We start from the raw sequence: 19,461 nt of genomic DNA on the forward strand, positions 1-19,461 counted from the left end.
GCTAACATGATATTAAAGGTTTGGGCTCCAAAGTTCTGTGGTCCCCCTTCCAGATGTTTGAGAAGCAGCTTTGTAGTAAAGAAGTCGAAAGACAAAACCTTTATCAAGGAGACCATCTCAACGGCATAGTTGTCTATGGCATGGTGCATCGCGTGGCCCGGTATGTGATTCAGTATGGCAGACGTCTGTGCAGGAAGAGCAGGGCAAGGTTTTGTTCTAACGTGTCTCTATAGTGACCGTCAACTGTCAGATATGGGAAAATCATGTCTAGTCCACGGTCTCTTTTGAAATTCTTGCGAGTCAGCATAAGACGTCCATCCCAGACAAGACATCCATCCCAGACAAAGTGAGCCTGTGTGCAGAGCGATCCCTTCCAGGTCGTCACTGCTGGAACATTAGGCAGGACAACAGTTGAGAGCCGGGCAAGCAGTCGATTTGTGCCTTGAAGCCCTCCTGTCAGGGTTGTGAGTGATATTTGCTCTCACTAACACACCTGCCATTGTCACTCTGCAATGGAATCTTTGCTTCTGGAAGAGTCTTTGCACATCTACCCAGTTGAAGACAGAGCTGATGAAGATGCCGTGCAAGTGAAAATATTCAATTATGAGTACCCACGGCGCTAGAGTGCCTGGTCGGGGCCGGGCCCCCACGGGCACCCCTGGAGCCCTGGGAGAGTTGGTGCAGGAGTTGTCAGCAGCCCAGAGCCCTGTACTAGATGAGGAAGTGGCTTTGGGGTGGGGACTGGGCGGGGGCCCATCTTCCAGTAAGTGAGGAGAAGTGCTGGTTGGGGAAAGCCGGTCGCTGGGGAAGATGACCTTACAGCGCAGAGAGGGGGAAACAGACTGAAGGCAGACGCACTGGTGTTCCCTCAGCTCTCCCTGCCCTGTATTTGCCCAGGCCCCCTGGGGGGGCCTCCCTGTTCCATCTCTGGCCTCTGGACATGGCACATCATCTTTCTCCCCGGGCACCAGTGTAGCCAGGCTCAGGTTCTCAGGGATCTCATGGGAGTCCCCATTCCCATTCCTGCCCCATGGAAGCCCTCTTGAACCCCAGGCCAGCTTCTGTCCCCTCCTGGCTAGTGAGCTCTGGCTATATCACTGGTTGCAAAAGCCAGGAGCAAGCAAGAAGTGTTCAAAGCAAAGGACTCCAGAGTCTAAAGGGCTCCAGCATTTATCCCCCTCTCTCCTGCATCCCTCCCAGGGTCAGAATCCTCTCCGCAACATCCCCGATGTCCCCTTGCTCATGGCTCTCAGTTGCAGCATTCCCAGAGAGGGGCGACCCAGCAGGCAGAAGTCAGTGAATTCAGTAAGTAGAGATTATAACCAGATGAGATGCAAAGGGGAAGGGACGTGAGAGGAATGTACAGTTTCTCAGTTGCATACAAGAAGTTAAAAATTTTTAAAAACAAAAAAAACAAACCAAAAAACCCAGAACCCACCCCAGACAAGCACAGTACAGTTTAACAAACCAAACAGAACCCAACAAATATAATGGCCCTATCCTGTGACCCATGCAACAGAAGTCCTAACTTGTTCTGGGTCACCTGTCACCTTTGCCCTGAGCATCAAGTTCTAGAATTTTAGATTCTTCTACACTCCATTTTAGCGCACTTGGGTCCTTTCAGTTTGCTCCCAGGCAGCTGCTAGAGATATTTCCATCAACTGGTCAAAGATATTAAAGAGGGAAACGTCCACCAGTGGAAGATTTAGAGTGCCAGATAAAAGAGGCGTTCGGGGTGACAGTGTCTCGCCAAAGGGCTGGAGGCGACGCGTTCTCTTGCCTTGGAAACACAGATTGGGAAATGTGACGGCAGCGTGACGCAGACCTCTCTGCTGAGGCGAAGAGGACATTAGAACTAAGGGACTCAAAAGACATCAAAGTTAAAGCGTTTCTTGTTGCCCGGAGAAAACAGAAGTCTGGAAGCGCGTCTGCCTGGGGAGTATCGACGTGCTCCTTTTATTTCTCAAGCAGAGAAGCAGCAGGGACAGTGATCGGCTGGGAGGGGGCCAGGGCCCCTGAGCAAGCTTCCAGCCCAGCCACCCTAGTGCTGCTCCAGAGATGGGGCATCTGAGACTCGGAGAGATGGCAGCACGCCCCGCCCCAGCTGTACTTTGAGCTCTGTGCTTATCTCCCAGAGCCTTTTCCTAGAGTCCCCTTCCCCATGAAATGGAATTAGGGGTAATAGATGGGCATTTGACGCAAGTTAGAAAGATGCCCGACTCGGGAGCCGCTGCGGATAAATGTCTTCCTGATTTACAGAGCTGGTTGTGACACTGCTCCTGAAGCCAGTAAATTCTTCACTTAGAGTTCACCAGTCACAGTTTTTACGCTGAGACAGACCTTAGAAGATGCGTAAATGGGAGCCTAACGATACCCACAAGTGCACATTCGGATCATCCGTCCTTTCCCCTCACCCCCCAGCTCTGATCATCTTTCGTTCCAACAAACAACTGTTAGTTTCAGCTTGCTTAATTGTTGGTTTTAACTTGCCCCATTTGTTTAGAGCAGCAAGAGTTTGGGGTGTTCTTCAACTCATTTTTTTGGTGGGGGAAAGAAAGAAAGGCCACGCTTGGTGTTCTCTGTCTCCCTGTGTCCACCTCCCAGCATAGAGCTGACGTGTCAGTCACGACCTGGCATCCACCTGCGTGTGATGCTTGTGCACCGAGCTCAGTGGCGTCACTTTCTCCCCCGTTTCACTGTGCTGAGAACCCCTCGGATGTTTGCAGTTCACGTCCACAGAGAATCCCATCTCCTGTTGCCAGCCTCACCCCTGCGGCTCCTCACTTCTGGCAACTTCTTTCTTAATAACTAACCTTCAGCCAAAAGGGAAGTGGAAGAAATATTCATGACGAATGATGTCAGTAGAGCTGACAGCACCCCCTGTCCCGCTGCCTTCGAGATCAGAGGCGGCCATTTTAGATATCTCGATTGATTGCAACAGAAGCGAAAGGGCAGGACTCTTACTTCTGTGGTTTCAGAGCAACAAACGTAGATACCCGATCTCTCTCACCCTACGCCCAGGGATCGTGCAAAAAGGGAGAAAAAGAAGATGTCAGCCACAAAGGGAATTTTAAATCTACTTGTTTATTTTTTTTTTTATATATATTTTTTTTTTGAGACAGAGTCTCACTGTGTTGCCCGGACTAGAATGCCGTGGCATCAGGTAGCTCACAGCAACCTCAAACTCCTGGGCTCAAGCGATCCTCCTGCCTCAGCCTCCCAAGTAGCTGGGACTACAGGCATGCGCCACCATGCCCGGCTAATTTTTTCTATGTATCTTTAGTTGTCCAATTAATTTCTTTCTAATTTTAGTAGAGACAGGGTCTTGCTCTTGCTCAGGCTGGTTTGGAACTCCTGAGCTCAAACAATCCGCCCGCCTCGGCCTCCCAGAGAGCTAGGATTACAGGCGTGAGCCACCGCGCCCAGCCTACTTGTTTATTTTTGATGTGTTCTATTTGAGATACTTTGCTTTTCTTGTGTGTGTAAGGTTAGTATGGGGTTTCTCAGCCTTAGCACCGCTTGCATTTTTGACAGGTTGCTCTTTGAGGTGGAGTTGTCTTCATACGAGATATTGAGTAGCACCCCAGCCTCTGCCCCCGAGATGACAGTGGGACCCTCCTGCCCCACCCAGTCATGCCAATCAAATATGTTTCTAGGCATTGCCATATGTCCCGGAGGGAAAGGAGTGCAGAATTGCCCCAGTTGAGAATCCTGGCATAGTACGTAGGGTGGGCATAAGTGCAAGCATGCAGATCCACTCAGAACTCCTCCAGGAAACGGGCAGCTTACTGGGAGTTTTTGTTTATTTGTTTGCTGCCTGTTTTCACCTATATTTTATCCCCTCGGCCCTAAAAATTATCTGAGTATTGTCGTCTTTCAGTATCTACAGGGGCTGGTGCCAGGACTCCCTAAGATACCAAAATCCATGGATGCTCAGTCCCTTAAATAAAATGGTGTAGCATCTGCATAGTCTTCTGTATAAAGTACTTTAAATCATCTCTAGGTTACTTATAATACCTAAGGCAATGTAAATGCTATGTAGATATTGTCTAGGAAATAACGACATGAAAAAAGTAGTGCAGATGCAAGCATTGTGGACCTAACTACGTAGTATACACTCCAGCAACAACAGAACATTTTCTGGAAATTTTTTTCCTAATATTTTGGATCCACGGTGGGTTGAATCCGAGAATGTAGAAGCTGTAGATATGGAGGGCCGGCTGTATTTTCTTTCTCCATTTTTAGGGATTAACCAAATACTTTCAGATGTGTCACTTTCGTGTAGAGTTACAGAAATTGGATAAAAATATTTCCAAGCAAAGAGATCTAGTAAAGTTATAGAAGGTAAAGAATTTCTGGGGAGCACTAGTCTTTCTCAATGGGCTTCTTTGGATGGCAATCACAGACCCTTGGTTTACCGTACTCGAGTGGTTCTCCACCTTGCCTGCACTTCAGAACCCGCAATGAGGTTTTACAAAACCCAGCGTCGCCCAGCACGGGGTCGGACGATGGTTTCCTGGTGTTCCTGTGGGATTCTGCTGCACATCTGGAGGCTCGTGCCCTGGTGGTCATCAGACACTTCTCCCCCCAGCTGGGTGCTGAGCCTCAGACAGCTGGATTCACCCAAGCAGCAGACTGAACGAGCCTTCTATCCACTTGTTCAGTAACTACCTCGCAGGCCCTGTGTTCCAGACACTCTTCTAGGTGCTGGGGACATGGCTGCGAGCACGGCAAGTAAGGAGGTGCCCTCCTGGCAAGGCTCACTTTCTCGGGAGAATGCGAGAGAGAAATGAGCACCTTAGTGCGTGTATCTGACTGAGCACGTGCCTGTGTTGCTTATACCTGATCATTTCTGTCCACGTGGCGTCATCCATTATTTGGTAGTTTTTGCTTGTTTGTTTCTTGAATCTCTTTTATTCAGTTACAGAGGTTTCATCATCCCGTAAACCATTTTAGGTGTGAGGGGAAGCAGAGAGAGATGGAGACACACATTAGCCCTGTGGAAAATTAAACAATTTCTAAGAAGGTAATGGTTGGAATTCTCAGGCTTTCCATATGGGAAATGTTTCGTTGGTGTCATTTTGCTAGGTCAGTCACTGCAGAGATGCTAAGGATGGTGCTCACATTTTTGCAGCAGGTCTGTGACAGTGAGGATTGCACCAGGGGCTTCCTGTTGGCCTTCGTATTCTTCATTTATTAAAACAGATGGCCTCTCCAAGTCACTTCCCTCTGGCACCAAGTCCCAACACAGACAGCAGCCACACCGGGAACCCACAAAATACACATGCCCGGCTGCACGGATTGCTCTGAAGTGGACCTGGCAGGTACCCATCAGTACAGGTCGTAGCTTTCCAGGGCCAATACTAAGAGTGTTCGCTGCCCTCAAAGGCTTTGGAACAGATGCCCCATTTGGCAGGTGCTCCTTGGAGTCCACGGTCCTGGCAGCCACAAGTCAGAAAGGGAGAAAGAAGTCAAGGGACATTAGAGGCAGAACCAGGAACTATGGGGAAAGGAATGAAAACCAGACTGGCTCCTCCGAAGTTTGCAGCCACCACCACCTACCATTTTAAAATGAGCGAACTCGCGCCCAGCAAATTGAAACGGAAGTCACATGTTAATTAGCACAGGCCCAGGACTTAAACTCAGGAATCCTCACGCCTGGTCTAGCGCTTTTCCCATCTAATCCATGGGGGAAAATCCTCCTCCACCCATGTACAAAAGGAACCATCTGTACATTTTGGGAAAATGAGGTTCAATATTTTTCTTAATCCAAACAGCTGGACCATCGATTCTGGAAGCTTGGTTACCTATTTCTCTCACTGTAGTGTAATAAAGTTGTGTGTGTACATTCAATAGAAGAGGATTTGAAAACGTCTTTAAGATGTGTGACCGTTTTTCAGTCTTGTACTCCAGAGAAGAGGCAATGTGATAAGACAACTGCATTAAAGATGAAAATTGAAATGGGCTGTGGGAGCCAGTCCAGAGGAGAAGTAATGTTTGTTACTGAAGCGTGAGCAAAGGAAGATTTTTTTTTAATATGGGATTTGAGATTGGCTCAGTTTTGATGATCGTCATAGCTCTATTAAGCACTATGACAGCCTGCTTGGTGTTATACTGAATTTACCAGTAGTAAGTGATTTGGGTTCCTGTTTTGGGATGCAGAATAAGGTACCTTTGAGAGGACCCTCCCCATCTAAAAATAAAAAAGATGGTGCTTCCTTATCTGCTGCACCTTCTGCCTCACTCTGGCTCCTGCCCAGTGGATCTTCATCCCTCAGAGGAGTCCCTGGCCCGACTGTCTACCTCTTGTACGGATAAGACAATCCATCGCTCCCCTCCTGAGATCCTGTCCCAGGCCCTTTATCTTCAGAATCAGCTGTGCCTCCAAAGCAGAAGTATCTATCCTGTAGCTCTGAAACACCCACCCAGTCCCCTAAAATGCCTCCAGCCCCAAAGCTCCAAAACAAGTATCCTCGATTAAAAATATCCTACCACAAAAGAATGCTTCCATCAGAAAGTCTCTCTGCTGCCTAAAGCGGTAAACTCACCACTAGTCTCTCCTGACTGCAGAGAATTTAGAGTTTTCTAGGGAGACCCAGAGAGTGTGCTCATGCGAAATAGCGTCTTACCCAAAGTCACAAGTGGGGGTGAACCCTAGAGAGAATAAGAGCTGGAAGCAGGCATGGGGGGAGAGAGTGGGGATGCCCTGGGTCCTCATCAGAAGGGGCAGAGTGGGGGTACAGAAGAGAGGGGTGTCTGGATGAGGGGCGGGAAGCGCTGTGTCCTCAGAGGCTGTATCCGTGGGGAGGAGCAGTGTGTTTGGCACAGGTTACATAATCAGCTCAAATGCTTTCTTTCTGCCTTCTGGTAGAAAATGGAGTGTATGTACAAATGGTGTGGTGTGTTTTTATGCCCCAATAATTCACCATAGAAAAACTTTAGATAATGTATACTAATATGAAAGGTCACCGACCTTTTAGGTTACTAAGAGGACCTCTTAGGTTACTAAGAGAAAAAATTTTTTAAAAGTTGCAGAAAGCTATTTTTCACATACACCCTTTGTTTAAAAATAGATACATGTGCATGAGTAAATATATGTGTTGATATTTCAATGAATATATATAAGTGCTTATTTTGACAATTTCTAGACATATACAAGAAAATATGAGTCTAGGAGTGGATCTGTGGGGAAGGCATTTATTTCTTAAATTATATCCACCTCATGTATTTTTTTATAGCGAGTACACATTACTTTCATGATTTTTAAAAAGGAGGAAAAACTTAGGCATTTTAATAATAGATAAGAATAGCATCTTAAGTATAAATGTAGCATCTCTTTGGAGACGAGAGATGGGAGGTTATTGGCTCTGAAGACTGAAGCACACACAAGGTGTCAGAGTGTGACAAGCAGGACATTTCTCCATGGAAACATGCCTGACTAAGGCTCCTCTTCGGCTGCCTGGTGTTCACACCAGGAGCCAACGAGGGTCCTACTGGTACTGATCTGTACAGTTCTAGAAGGTCTGTGCCTAAACAGCTTACTGGATGAGGAAAGAAGTCTGGTTAATTACTTCGATTTTCATTTACATATAAATCTGGGTATTGAACCCAGAAAACATTATAGTACACTAATAAATGAAAACTGAAAACAATGTCACTTAGGAGAAAATCTTTGCAACTTTGGGAGAGGCTGAGATTTCTTAGGACACAAAAGACATTCAGCTATACAAGAACAAATTGGTAAATTGGACCTCATAAAAATTAAAGATTTCTACTTATTCAAAGTTACTATCAAGAAACCGGATATGTAAGCCCTGGACTGAGAAAAAATACATCTTACACAGAACTTATATTCAGAATATTTAAAGAAAACTTGGAGCTGAATTAATAAGAAATTGAACCACCCAATTAAAAAATGGGCAAAACAGGAGTTTGAGGCTGTAGTAAGCAATGATTACACCACTGTACTATAGACTGGGCAATAGAGCAAGACCTTGCCCCCACCCCCCCAAAAAAGGGCAAAAGACTTTAACAGACTTTTCACATAAGACATGCAAATGACCATTAAGCACATGACAAGATGCTCACATTATTTGTCATTAGAGAAATAGAAAGGAAAACTACAATGAATATCACTACACATCCACTATATGGCTAAAATTTTAAAAGATTAATGATTTCAAGTGTTGGCAAAAATACAAAGCAACTGAAACTCTCATACATGGTACCCCCTCTTTGGGAAACAGTTTAGCAATTCTCTATAAAGTTAAACATATATTTACCAGCCATTACCCAAGAAACTAAAAACATATTTTCACAAAAGACTGGTACAAAAGTTCATGCAGCTTTTTTATAATATCCAAAACTGGAAGCAATCCAAATGCCGATCTACAGGTGAATGGACAAACAGATTATGGTATATCCATTCAGTGGAATACTATGCAATAATAGCTATAAGGAATGAACTGCTGATACTCTATCATGGATGAATAACAAAGCAAATCAGTGGTTGCCCAGCCTGGGGTGGGGTTTGGGGGTGTGTCTGCAAAGGGACTTGCGGAAACTTTGGGGTGATGGAAGTCTGTGTCTTGGTTGTGCTGTTTATCTTGATTACGGTAGTGGTAACACTGGTGTAAACTTTGCCAGAACTCATCAAACTCTACACTGGAAATGGGCACATTTTATCATATGTAAATCACCCTTCAATAAAGTGTGTTTTTGAAAGGATGGCGCTCACGATCCCCCTGGGGAAGGACTGGCGCTGTCGTGTGCCAGTGTGCATAAACACATAATTACATTTTACATTTTCTCCTACCATTTGCAGTTCTTGTGTTTGCCAGTTCACTTGCCAAGATGTCAAGAGGGGAGAATCCCAAGCCTTGCTCTCTGCTCCATTCTGCCCGTAGGCCTACCTGTTCAGGAACTGATCCTCTCGGAATGGAGAGTGGGGCTGCAGAAACGCATTCTGAACGAGATAATGAGAAGGCTGGATGTTGCGCCTGCCCAAAATGCCTGGAGACCAGCCCGAGTTCCATGATAGCATCAGAATTTTTATCCGTGGAGGCAGCAGGCAGGGCAAATCTGGTTAGAAGGAAAGACTGGTGGACTTGTCCTTCAGCATCTTTGTTTCGTTTCACAGTTTATGTGTTTATTCAGCTTGGGTGGGAGTGAAGTTCATGGTTGGATGTTCTGTGGAGCCAAAGCATTCCCCCCAACTGCACCTGGGGGCTGCCCCACTTAGGTTCTTCTAGATTTTTGAGCGTTGATGGTATACTCTTCCTGTAAGGTTCTCTTTCTCGTCCTTCTTTTTTCTTTCTTTCATTGTGTCTTCTTTTTATCTGTGGCCCTCTACACCTTCCCCCTGAAGTCGTTCCTCCTGAGAATATGGAACTACTTTTTTTATGGCAAAATAACTAGGAAAAGACTCCTGACTTCTTACCTGTGTTTCCTCTTGTCCTGACCCTGGCAAACGTCCTGGTCACTCAGAAAAACTCTAGGTACGAGTCACCTGGAGAGGTGGGGACCATCTAGCCAGGCCAACCACCTATAGTGCCCATAGTCTCAGAGCTGGCAAAGAATCTATGCTTGGCAAGAAGAAATAGTGTGTTTTCTTGGCGCCTCCCTGAGCAAGGAAAAGGCCCTTTGCAAAAGGAGGAGGAGGAAGGAAAGGCTCAGAGTCCCCGACAGCACCTCTGGGGAACTGCTGACCCTCATGGCTTGTGGGGTGCCAGCTACAATGCCGAGACCAAGAGTCCCTGCTTCCTGGCAACGGGCCCTGTGGGGAGAACAAGGGGCAGGGCGAACCCCAGGAGCAGTGAGGAAAACTTCCAGTTTTTCAGTTAATCATTCAACTAATATATACTAACATACCAGTGGGGAATGATGACCGTTGTAGGAATGTCACCCCAGGAGTTGCCAAATAAGTTAATTTACCTGATTCTCAGACATATACTCATTAAAATAAACTTTTACTCCATTGTGGAGTGTAAATAACAGGCCTCCTGCAGGCAAAAGTAGAAAAAAAACCTGCGGAGTCAAGTTCTTTTACTTTTTTCCTTTTCGAGACCTTGTCTTCTGGAACCAGCATCATCCATATTATTAATCGCTTGTGGGCCTTTTTACTGCATCACATTACTCCCTTGGAATCAAACTGCACATATAAAGTATGAAAAATGTACTTTTTTAAACAGTAAAGAAGTAATTTTCTAGCATAATACCCAAAATAAAGTGCCATGGAGCCATTAGTAGTAAATTGAATTTTTTGGTATGTAATTTGTACAAAAACTGACAAGTGCGCGCCCCCCTCCCCCATCATTAGTCACTGGGTTTAGCGGACACAGAGGCAGTAATCTACAAGGGGAGGCATTTTGATGTCGACTTCAATTGCACACTTCATTTATTTGGACAGGGCACAGGCGGCAGCTTCTGTCACGCGGCATCACCGCACTATTAGTGAATTTCGCCCCAGGGCAGCTGGGACGCTGCGCTGGGGCAGATGTTCTTTTCAGCCTATTCAGTGACCATTCTTGGGGGTTGTTTACCGTTGCCATGGTGACCTTCATTTCCATAGCAGCAGCGCTGCTGTTTCTCAGAGGAAAATGAATTTAGTTATAAAGGGATAATATTTTCCCCTGTCTCTATATAACCTGCCATCTGTCAACTGGTGGATCAGTAAGGATTCAGAAACCTATTAAGAATTACGGCAATGAAGTGATGAGTATTTTTTTTCCTGCCCATATTAAAAACAATAATAGATTTGGAAGCAGACATTGTGCCCCCAACATCAGAACTTTAATTTTTTTCTTTATATTTTAAGTGCTTTTAAAAACAAACACACATTCATCACCGCCACCACCGCTGTTGCAAGCATAGAACTTCATAAAACACAGTTTACATTCTGCCGACAAATGGAAATGACCAAATGTCTTGTTTGTATCTCACTAGATGCAGGTGTATTTAGTGCTTTCTCTTCTTGACGCTGTGAGCTTTCCCCAGTTCATTAAAGAATCCTGTGGCTGAAGTTCCTATTGTCACCGACTCTCCAGCTCCTCACCCCAGGGTAAAAGCTGTAGGGGTGCAGAGATCAGCAACTTATCAGCAACATACAGTGCAAATTACGAAATTAACAAAACGAGAAGAGACCATGCTTGTCTGATGAAAAACTCACTAACGTGCCCCTCAAATCTCATTCTGGAATGCCTTTTCTTCCTCTCAAATCCCAATAGGAAGAAAGTCACCTTTGGGATAGCTCATCTGGTTCCTGGATTTCTTTTTTTTCTCTGTTGCATTCATAAGCTGTAACTTACAGGGGGAAAAACACACACACACACACCAGCCCCGTTGTAAATAATGTTATTTATTGGTTGATTTTTCCAGATCCTGACATTGATGCTGCCAGTGCCATGATGCTTTTGAATACTCCCCCTGAGATACAAGCAGGTTGTGAGTAGATATTTCTATAGCCTACAGCACCATAGTTTGTGAACTTAACCTTCTCATTTATACACCAGGTCATAGGAAGAACTAATGCTCAAGTAGAACTTCCCTTCTAGAATCACTTTAAAAACTACACAAGTGCATGATTACATGCATATGCATATCAACACACATTCATGCATATGTATGAATGAATGCATAGGTGTGTTTCCAAGATGAGAAAGTTCTAATATCATTTCAGGGCTTAAGACTTGGGGGAAGGGAAGCAGGCCCTATAATGAGTCCCAGTGGAGAGACCTCCTTTTCTCCTACAGGAATTGTTCCTGTGAGTTCATAGTTTCTGCTAGAAGAGGCTATGTGGGGCCAGCTGAACTGTAATGGGGATGAGCAGTATCCATTTTTAGAAATTTTTTTCCCTTCTGGGAACTCATTAATACCAGGCTGCCATTTTGGAAGAGAAGTCTAGGGAGGAAGGCCTGCCAGCGCCTGCAGTAGCCTTGAGATGAAACCGTGGTACCCCTGTGTCTTCTCCACCCGGCCCCCCAGGCTGCCATAGATAGGGGGCGGGGCTCCCACCCTCACCTTCTGTTGGCCGGTGGGCAATGTCAGGTTTGAGACAGCTCTTTTCTTTACTTGGACTTCTTCTATCCACCCCCTGATGTTTTTCCTCACATCTGGAGCTAGCCTACTGTGGTATTAGAAAGGTCTCCTTCCCAAGGGATGAGAAAAGACTTTAAACCAAGGTACCTGTCCCTTCCTCCTCCCAACTTGAGATTAGTGCCTGTGCCCACATCCCACACCCAGCCAGGACCCTGTTGAGCAGACATAGAGCAGGTCCACCTAGGTCTTCTCAGCTTGCTGTCAGGGCATTGCTGTGTTAACAGCCTCTTATTGAGGAAAAACACTGGTGGTCTGGAGATGGTGACATGAAGCAGCACATGCCACCACCACTAGGGGTTGGGCCTTCAGCTGGTTTGGGGCTCTGGCTCTCCGAGGGCTGCGTGGCCTCCTAAGCGATGGGAATTCCTCGCTTTTGGAGATGATCGTATTTTCCGCAGGAAAGCATCCATGCTCAGACCCGCGACACGTGTCTTTTGTCAATAATGGACTGATGTGGAGGTCCACACTACCCTTCATTCCCCCACCCCTGCTTGTCCCAGCCTTCCTGACAGCTTTGGGAAATTAGACTCCATCCTTTCTTCTTTGTTCCTTTTTTAAAAGACTCAAGAGATGCAGCCGAACACTCTCAGGGAGATTTATTCCTCCGCCTGGAGCTTCCATTACCGGCTCCTAACGGCACAGAATGCTCATTCTCTCTCTTCGCTAACCTGAGATTGCCAGCGCTCAAAATGTTAGGCTGCCCGCACCTCTGACAGGCAGACACCACTGCTAAGCAAGGGGGTAACTGGTGCAGTTCTGCAACTAGTAGTTAACCTGGAATGTGGTTTTCAAATGATGTTTTGAGTTTCAGAGAAATATATACATATTTTTTAAAAACCTCCATTCCTAGATGGTATGGCAGGGAAAGTGCAGACCAGGTTGTAATCAAGTTACAAGGATTTCTAAAATTAAGTTGCATAACTCATCATGGTGGAAAGAGACTGATTTCATCAGAGCCACGTAAGATTGGAGCACCTTCCTTTGCACCCAGCCACTGTACACAGTGATCATTAGTTTAAGAAAAAATACTTCTGATGAACTGGTTACTGGGGTTCAGAGGGAAAGTGGAGTTTGTGGAAAAGGCAAGGAGATTGATCATTGAGAGATCCTTAGCATCTTCCATGAAAGTCCATTATTACTGGATTCTTGACTGCAGGTAGAAAAGAAAAAGGGTCACTCCGGGTTAGTTGCCAAGTTAGTTTTTAATGCTCTCATGGCTAAATAAACTTCTACCCTCTACCATCACTGTAACACTCAAACTGTAAGTAATTCTTTTTCCAAGGTATCCAGAGCCCTTTTTATGTTGAAATACTGAATTTGAGTTTTAGGAACTCAGTGTTCATGTTTTGAAGCTGTAGGATCACTTTTAGAAGGCTCTTACTGCTGTGCGAGAAATTCAGCCAGAGCCTTCTTGAAGGCCCTGGAAGGAAAGAACCAGGGTGCCTACAAAAGTCACAGAAGGAGACACTCGGGGGCAGGAGCAGCAGAGAAATAAATATAAAGACTGGGCAGAGGGTAGGGACGCCAGGTTTGTATTCACCTTCCTGTTTGACCCCTAGCCCTTGTATTAATGCAATTCCCTGGAGGTCAAGGGCAAGCACAGTCAATGAGCAGGTCGTAAAGCCCCTTGGGATTGGAGCATGCCGTAGGAAGGGCATGAAGATGCATCGAGTGTCTGCTCTGTGCACCTGGAAGCCAGGTGGCCCATCCTCCCAATAAACAGCCAGAGGCAGGTATCTCCAGCACGGGCTGCTGCTCTCCGCTGGCTCTTCCTCGCTCCACTCTCCCCCCTCCCCACCCCCCCCACGCCTTTATTTTCATCTTACATTGCATAATGTTTCTTGCCTTGGGAGTTGAGGCGATATTTTGCCTTCTTAAGGGAGAAGCATTACAAACATGGAGTGATGAAGCCACCATCCCCTGCCCTGCCAGTGTTGCCCAAGGCCTGGAAGAAGAGTAAGACATGATTCCAGGGCAAAAAATGGTTAAAGGCCACAGCCAGCCAGCCTCAGTGGTGGTGTGTGGGTGGCCTGCATAGTGGTATTTGCATGCACATGTGCAGTGTGGTTCTGTTCGGGCCTTCTCCTGGTTCGGGGGTCCTGCCACTGCCCACGAGTGGGGAGCGTGGCTTCCGAGAGCACAGCCTTCCTGTCTGGGCAGGGCCTGCCTGTGTTTCCCTCCGGCTGGTGCCGTGGCCGGGCTCTGTTTATAGAGCATCCTCGTGCAGTGCTATTCATAGCCTCTGTTCTCACCTCCCGGGCTGCCTGGTGCCCCTGCTTGCACGGGGGCCGCCACCCTAGTGTCTCTGCCGCTGTTTGCTTGCGGCAGTTACGGGCTGGCCTGGATGGCTTGAAAGGCTTTTCGAAAGGCTTTTCCTTTGTCATCGCCCTTCGTAGCCACTCCACTTCAGGTCACCAGATGGCAGCCACTTAGATCTTTCCCTCTCCTTCTTCCCTTGCTCAGCATCTGTGGAGCTAGCTCAGGGCTGGCAGGCTGGCCGCCGTCCAGGGTCTGAGGCTGAGCAGGCCGCCCAGAGGACACTGCTCAGAAGCTGGTGAGGACCCCGGTCGACGCAAGCCTCTTTGTCTCCTGAGAGTCCTCGTTGCCCCAGGGGAGCCCAGCACACGCCGTCTTCCTTGTGCTGGAGTCTCCACGGGTCCCTCCACATCTCCCTTCAGTCCGACGCTTCCCTTTCAAGAAGGCAGCAGTGTGCACCTAATAAATACTTCAGGCTACAACATTTTTGTATCCCTGGCAGCACCTGCAGTGCATGTGACATTAGCCTTTTCAGACTTTGCCAGCTTGGGAAGAATTCCGCAAGGAGAACCATCGTGTCTCACACACTCTCTAGGATGCTAGTTCCAGAACAGTCAGCGCAGGGCATGGCTGCCTCATTACCTCCTGAATTGGGGAGTATGCTTCTAGTCAAACCCATCCACCTCCCCTCCCCTCCCCCAAAAAGTGGCTGCATAGACTAATTCCAGCTTCTGCTATCTCCTTATGTACCTGCTTTGTAGTTCCCCCTTTGACAAGCCCCGTGGGTCATCTTTAACCCCAATGGAGGAATTGGTGGGAAGTCAGGAGAAGCCAGATCATCATTACTCATCTTCAAAGGCTTATATAACCCCTGGTTGGAACGTTCCCAGAGCCGAACTCTAGATAATAAACAGAACAACAAAATGGAACGAGAGGAGGTCGGGTGGGGGCAGGCGTTTCTCCTCTGCCTGGAGCTGGAGTGTATGTCAGACACACCAGGCTCAGAAGAAAGGCCACCAGGAAGTAGGCCGTGTCCTCCCAGGCCGGCCCCCTCGGCAGCATGCTTCCAAGTGGGCAGGTGGAAAGGCGCCTTTAGGAAAGGGAAGGATTATCGGAATCACCTGCTGCTCGGCTTATGGCCTGGGAGAGAGTTAGCCAGGGCCGCCCTCCAACGGCAGCGGTAGGGGCTCAGAGGTTAATTTTAGAAGTTGTGAAAAATCAAGGAAGCTAAGCATGAGGAGGGCGGCCGGGGGAGGCCTGAGGGACAGCGTGGCATGGAGGAGAATTTGTCTTAAACCCGAGACTTTTTTTTTTTCTTTTTTTTTAACGGTTCTCAGGATTACATTATCACACTTAGATCACAGCATCTACAACGAGGTGGCACGGCTTGATTTGGCTCTCGTTTTACGTGTGAGGGTTGCTTTCTTGCTAGTTGAAATCTAGTTTAATGTCACTCTCTACCTTGAGAGAACGTGGTTGATCAGCAAGTGTTGGGAACTCTGGCGCTGATGTCCTTGGCACCTTATCCCAGCAATCTGAGAGCCTCAGACGTGGGTCTTCTCCCCTGATATTCAACTGGTCTAATGAACAGTTAGACCTGTGCCTTTTCTAGTGAGAGCCACAAATCCGAGCAGGAAGTTGCTTTCAGATGTCTACTTTCTTATGTCTGTGACTAGCTGGGGCCCAGGCGCATTTCAGTATATCGGGTAGGGTGGATTGGCTGTAAACGTGGTGGTCTTCAAGTGTCTCGGCATGCTTTGAGGGAGCAGAACGAAGGGGACCAGTCGATGTGCCCATAGAGAAGGGCTGAAGAATGTGCTAGTGTCCTGCCCAGTCCCGTCATCTCAAAAGTAGTGAACTGCGGACCTCAGGATGCCTTTCTCAGACAGAGCCATTTTAGACTGGCTGTGACTCGTTTTTTGGAAGCCATGTTCCTGACACTTGGGGATGGGGACAGAAAGGAGAAAAGATGGGGGTACAGTGAAGTGTCACAGCTGGCTTCTGGCAGCCGGTGAGCAAATATGAACACATCCGCCATCTCAACACGGAGAGTATTGCCAGTGATGAGGACTGAGAAATGCCAAGGTTGGCAGAGGCAGCGTTTAGTTGCAGCTCATTTGAGAACAGGCTGCAGGATTCAGAGGAAGAGCCGAGCTTCCGTGCCAGAAGTCTTGTGAGGTTCAGGAAATAGCTCAGGGAAAGCCTGCTAATGCTGCAGGATAGCTGTGTCCAAGAAATTCTCTTTGAAGTGACTACGGTTCATTAATCAGGAAGATACTTTCACGGGTAAATGCAGAGTTAGGGATAACTGTGCGAAGCATAATAGACGGGAGGAATTTCCCCATGTCCTGACCCCATGAAGCCCGGTGCCTTGTAGATAATTGACGAGGGGGTGCTGGGGAGGTGATACGGGATGCTGGAAGAAGTGTGGCGATGACCATGATGGTGATGATGGTGACGAGCCTACGTAATGGGCCAGACACTGAGCCAAACAGTGTATGTAGCTTATCTTATGTAATCCTGGCAACAGTCCTATGAGGCTTGTGTATGCCTGCCTTACCCTGAGGAAACAGGTGCAGAAAGGTGAAGGCATGAGGCCAAAGCCACAGAGCCAGCGATGGGGCAGGACTGAACTGAGGCCATGTTGCTGAGAGCTCACGCGCTAATCCACCGTGCTATATACTTCCTCCCCAAGGTCCCATGAGACAAGGAGCATCTAGAGAATGTGGTCTCTGGGGGGTGCTTGGGGAGAACCGGCTTCCTTTCCTTGTTTCCCTTTCTGCTGGTCACGCCCCTGGTGCTTCAGGGTCCTGGGCGTTTGGACAGAGGACTCTGCCGTGGGACTCTGTCCTCAGGGCTGCTCTTCTTCCTCGGTAGGCAAACAGCACAGTGGCCGTGCCGGAGTTAGGAAGGACGCGTGCTCTCTGACTTCCATTCGCTCTCCTCCTGCACCAGGGCTTCCAAGTCTTTGTCGAATTGTAGGTGTTTTGGGTGTTTTTGCTGAAGGGATGACTCTGATATGATACACCAAGGGAATAGAAGCACCACAAGAGCAACTCTGTCACTAAGAAGATGGCTGAGTTCTCTGTCCTGGTCTGGGTTTCGTCTTATTCTGCTCTTGCAGGTTTTCAGCTCACCTGAAGTAGAGAAAGCACAGGCTGCCCCAGGGTCACTCTTTGGATGTTGATCGTGTTGATGACAATGATATTGATAACTCACATGCATTTTCTAAATACTAGTGCCTTTACTAATGCAGTTAAGCCTCCAAATACCCTACAAGGTGAATGTCATTTTTGTCCCCCATTTTTGCTCAGGGGGACACTATCAGTCATTGACAGAGATAGGACGCAGACCCAGGTTGGTCTGACACCAGGCTTTGGCTCCCAGCTGCTGTAGGACAGGACAGTTGCCTGCTTAAAACCCCCTAATGGTTTTTCCAATCTCACCCATCTCGGGTTATATGCTTTAGCCAAATAACTTTAGTTCCTTGTGCACACTGTGCTTTTCTTTTTCTTTTTTTTTTTTCTTCCAGGTCTTTGTATGTGCTATTCCCCTGCCTCTGAATTCCAACTTAGATAGCTCTTCCTACTGGAAGCCTTCCCTGGCACGCCTTAGTTTGGGTCGGGTGTCCCCATCCTTTCTGCCTGTAGCCCAGTCCTAGCATTTACCGTAGTCTATTTTTGTAGCCCCCTTCATTCTCTAGCTCTCCCACTTAACTGTAGTTCTTATATCCCCATTACCTAATACATAAGCAAGGATTAAAAGTTTTAATTAATTGATGCGATCTGTATATGAGACTATAATAATTTTTACTACAAGTATTATAGCTGTGGTACAGATTTTAAATATTGAACTTATTTATCAGTGTTGTTCATTGTATCAGATTTATTTGCTGCTCTCCATGAGATCCCTGTGGCAGATATATTAGATCAGAATTAAACTGAACCTGTGGCTGTCTGACCATTTCTAAGAGAATTCCATACAGCAAAATTATTGAAACCCTCTCTCCCATGATCCCCAAAACAGACAAATAAAAAGCCCATCTTTTCAGGCAACATACATACATATAATAGACTGACGCTCCTATCTCTAAACTCCAGAGTTCTGCTGGTCTTTTGCATATGTCTGTTTTTGAGAATTATTGATACTTGATATTTTTCCTCCTATATTTTCTTCTAGAGGTTTTACAAATCTTAGTTCTTACCTTTAGGTCTATAATCCATTTCTAATTAATTTTCACATATGGTGTGAGGTAAGGGTCAAGGTTCATTTTTTTCCAAATGGATCTCCGGTTGTTCTAACACTCTCCTTTCCCCCTTCGCATTGTCCTGGTACCTTTGTCAAAAATCAGTTGACCACGGATGTGCAGGTCTATTTCTGGATTCTGTTTTGTTCCATCATTTGGTATGTCTGTACTTATGCCAATACCACACTGTCTTGGTTCCTGTAACTTTATAGGAAGTCTTGAAATTAGATAATATAAATCAGGTAATATAAATTTTAGACATTCTTCCATACAGAGAACTCATTAACTGAGCACAATATGATAATTAGCTGTACAACACATTGTTGTAACAGTTCCATGTTTTTAAGGTACTTGGTAAGTTTTCTGCCTCAGGTAATCTGATCTAAAATCAGGCTGGTAAGCAGGGACAGTTCCACCTACTCTCACAATTAATTACGGTAAGAGACTGGGGAGATTGTAGAACTCTGAACTGCACCAGTAGTACTGACTTAGGCAAAAGTTTCAATTTTATCTCCCATCTCACCTTTTGTAAGACCTAGTCATAAAGGCCTTACACAAATCTAGAAGAAAAATGGCAAAATCATTAGCAGGAGGAACAGAATGCCCGAGGAATCCATAGTCTATAAAATTATCCCATATTCAAGAGTAGACATTCACCGTACATGAAGGACCTTTGATTAAAGGGTTGAAAACATGTTCTTAGAGACCTGAAAATTAAGTAAAAAGGATGTGGCTGTTCACACCTGTAATCCTAGCACTCTGAGAGGCCAAGGCAAGAGGATCATTTGAGCTCAGGAGTTCAAGACCAGCCTGAGCAAGAGTGAGACCCCGTCTCTACTAAAAATAGAAAAAATTAGCCAGGC

General features: G+C 46.6%; 1 protein-coding gene across 3 annotated transcripts in view; it reads left to right on the plus strand.

Annotated features, from left to right (window-relative positions):
• Positions 1 to 19,461, plus strand: part of FOXN3 (forkhead box N3) — a 270,833-nt gene that overhangs the window by 232,202 nt on the left and 19,170 nt on the right. For 2 of the 3 annotated variants that reach the window (XM_012640412.1, XM_012640411.1), the window contains exon 5: positions 11,377 to 11,442. The exons of the other annotated variant lie outside the window; for it this stretch is intronic. In XM_012640412.1, the coding sequence (XP_012495866.1) occupies positions 11,377 to 11,442 (66 nt within the window). The remainder of the gene's footprint in view (positions 1 to 11,376; positions 11,443 to 19,461) is intronic. 3 annotated transcript variants of the gene reach the window in all.

Source organism: Propithecus coquereli, unplaced genomic scaffold, assembly GCF_000956105.1.
Source record: "Propithecus coquereli isolate 6110/MARCELLA unplaced genomic scaffold, Pcoq_1.0 Scaffold152, whole genome shotgun sequence".
Lineage (NCBI taxonomy): Eukaryota > Metazoa > Chordata > Mammalia > Primates > Indriidae > Propithecus > Propithecus coquereli.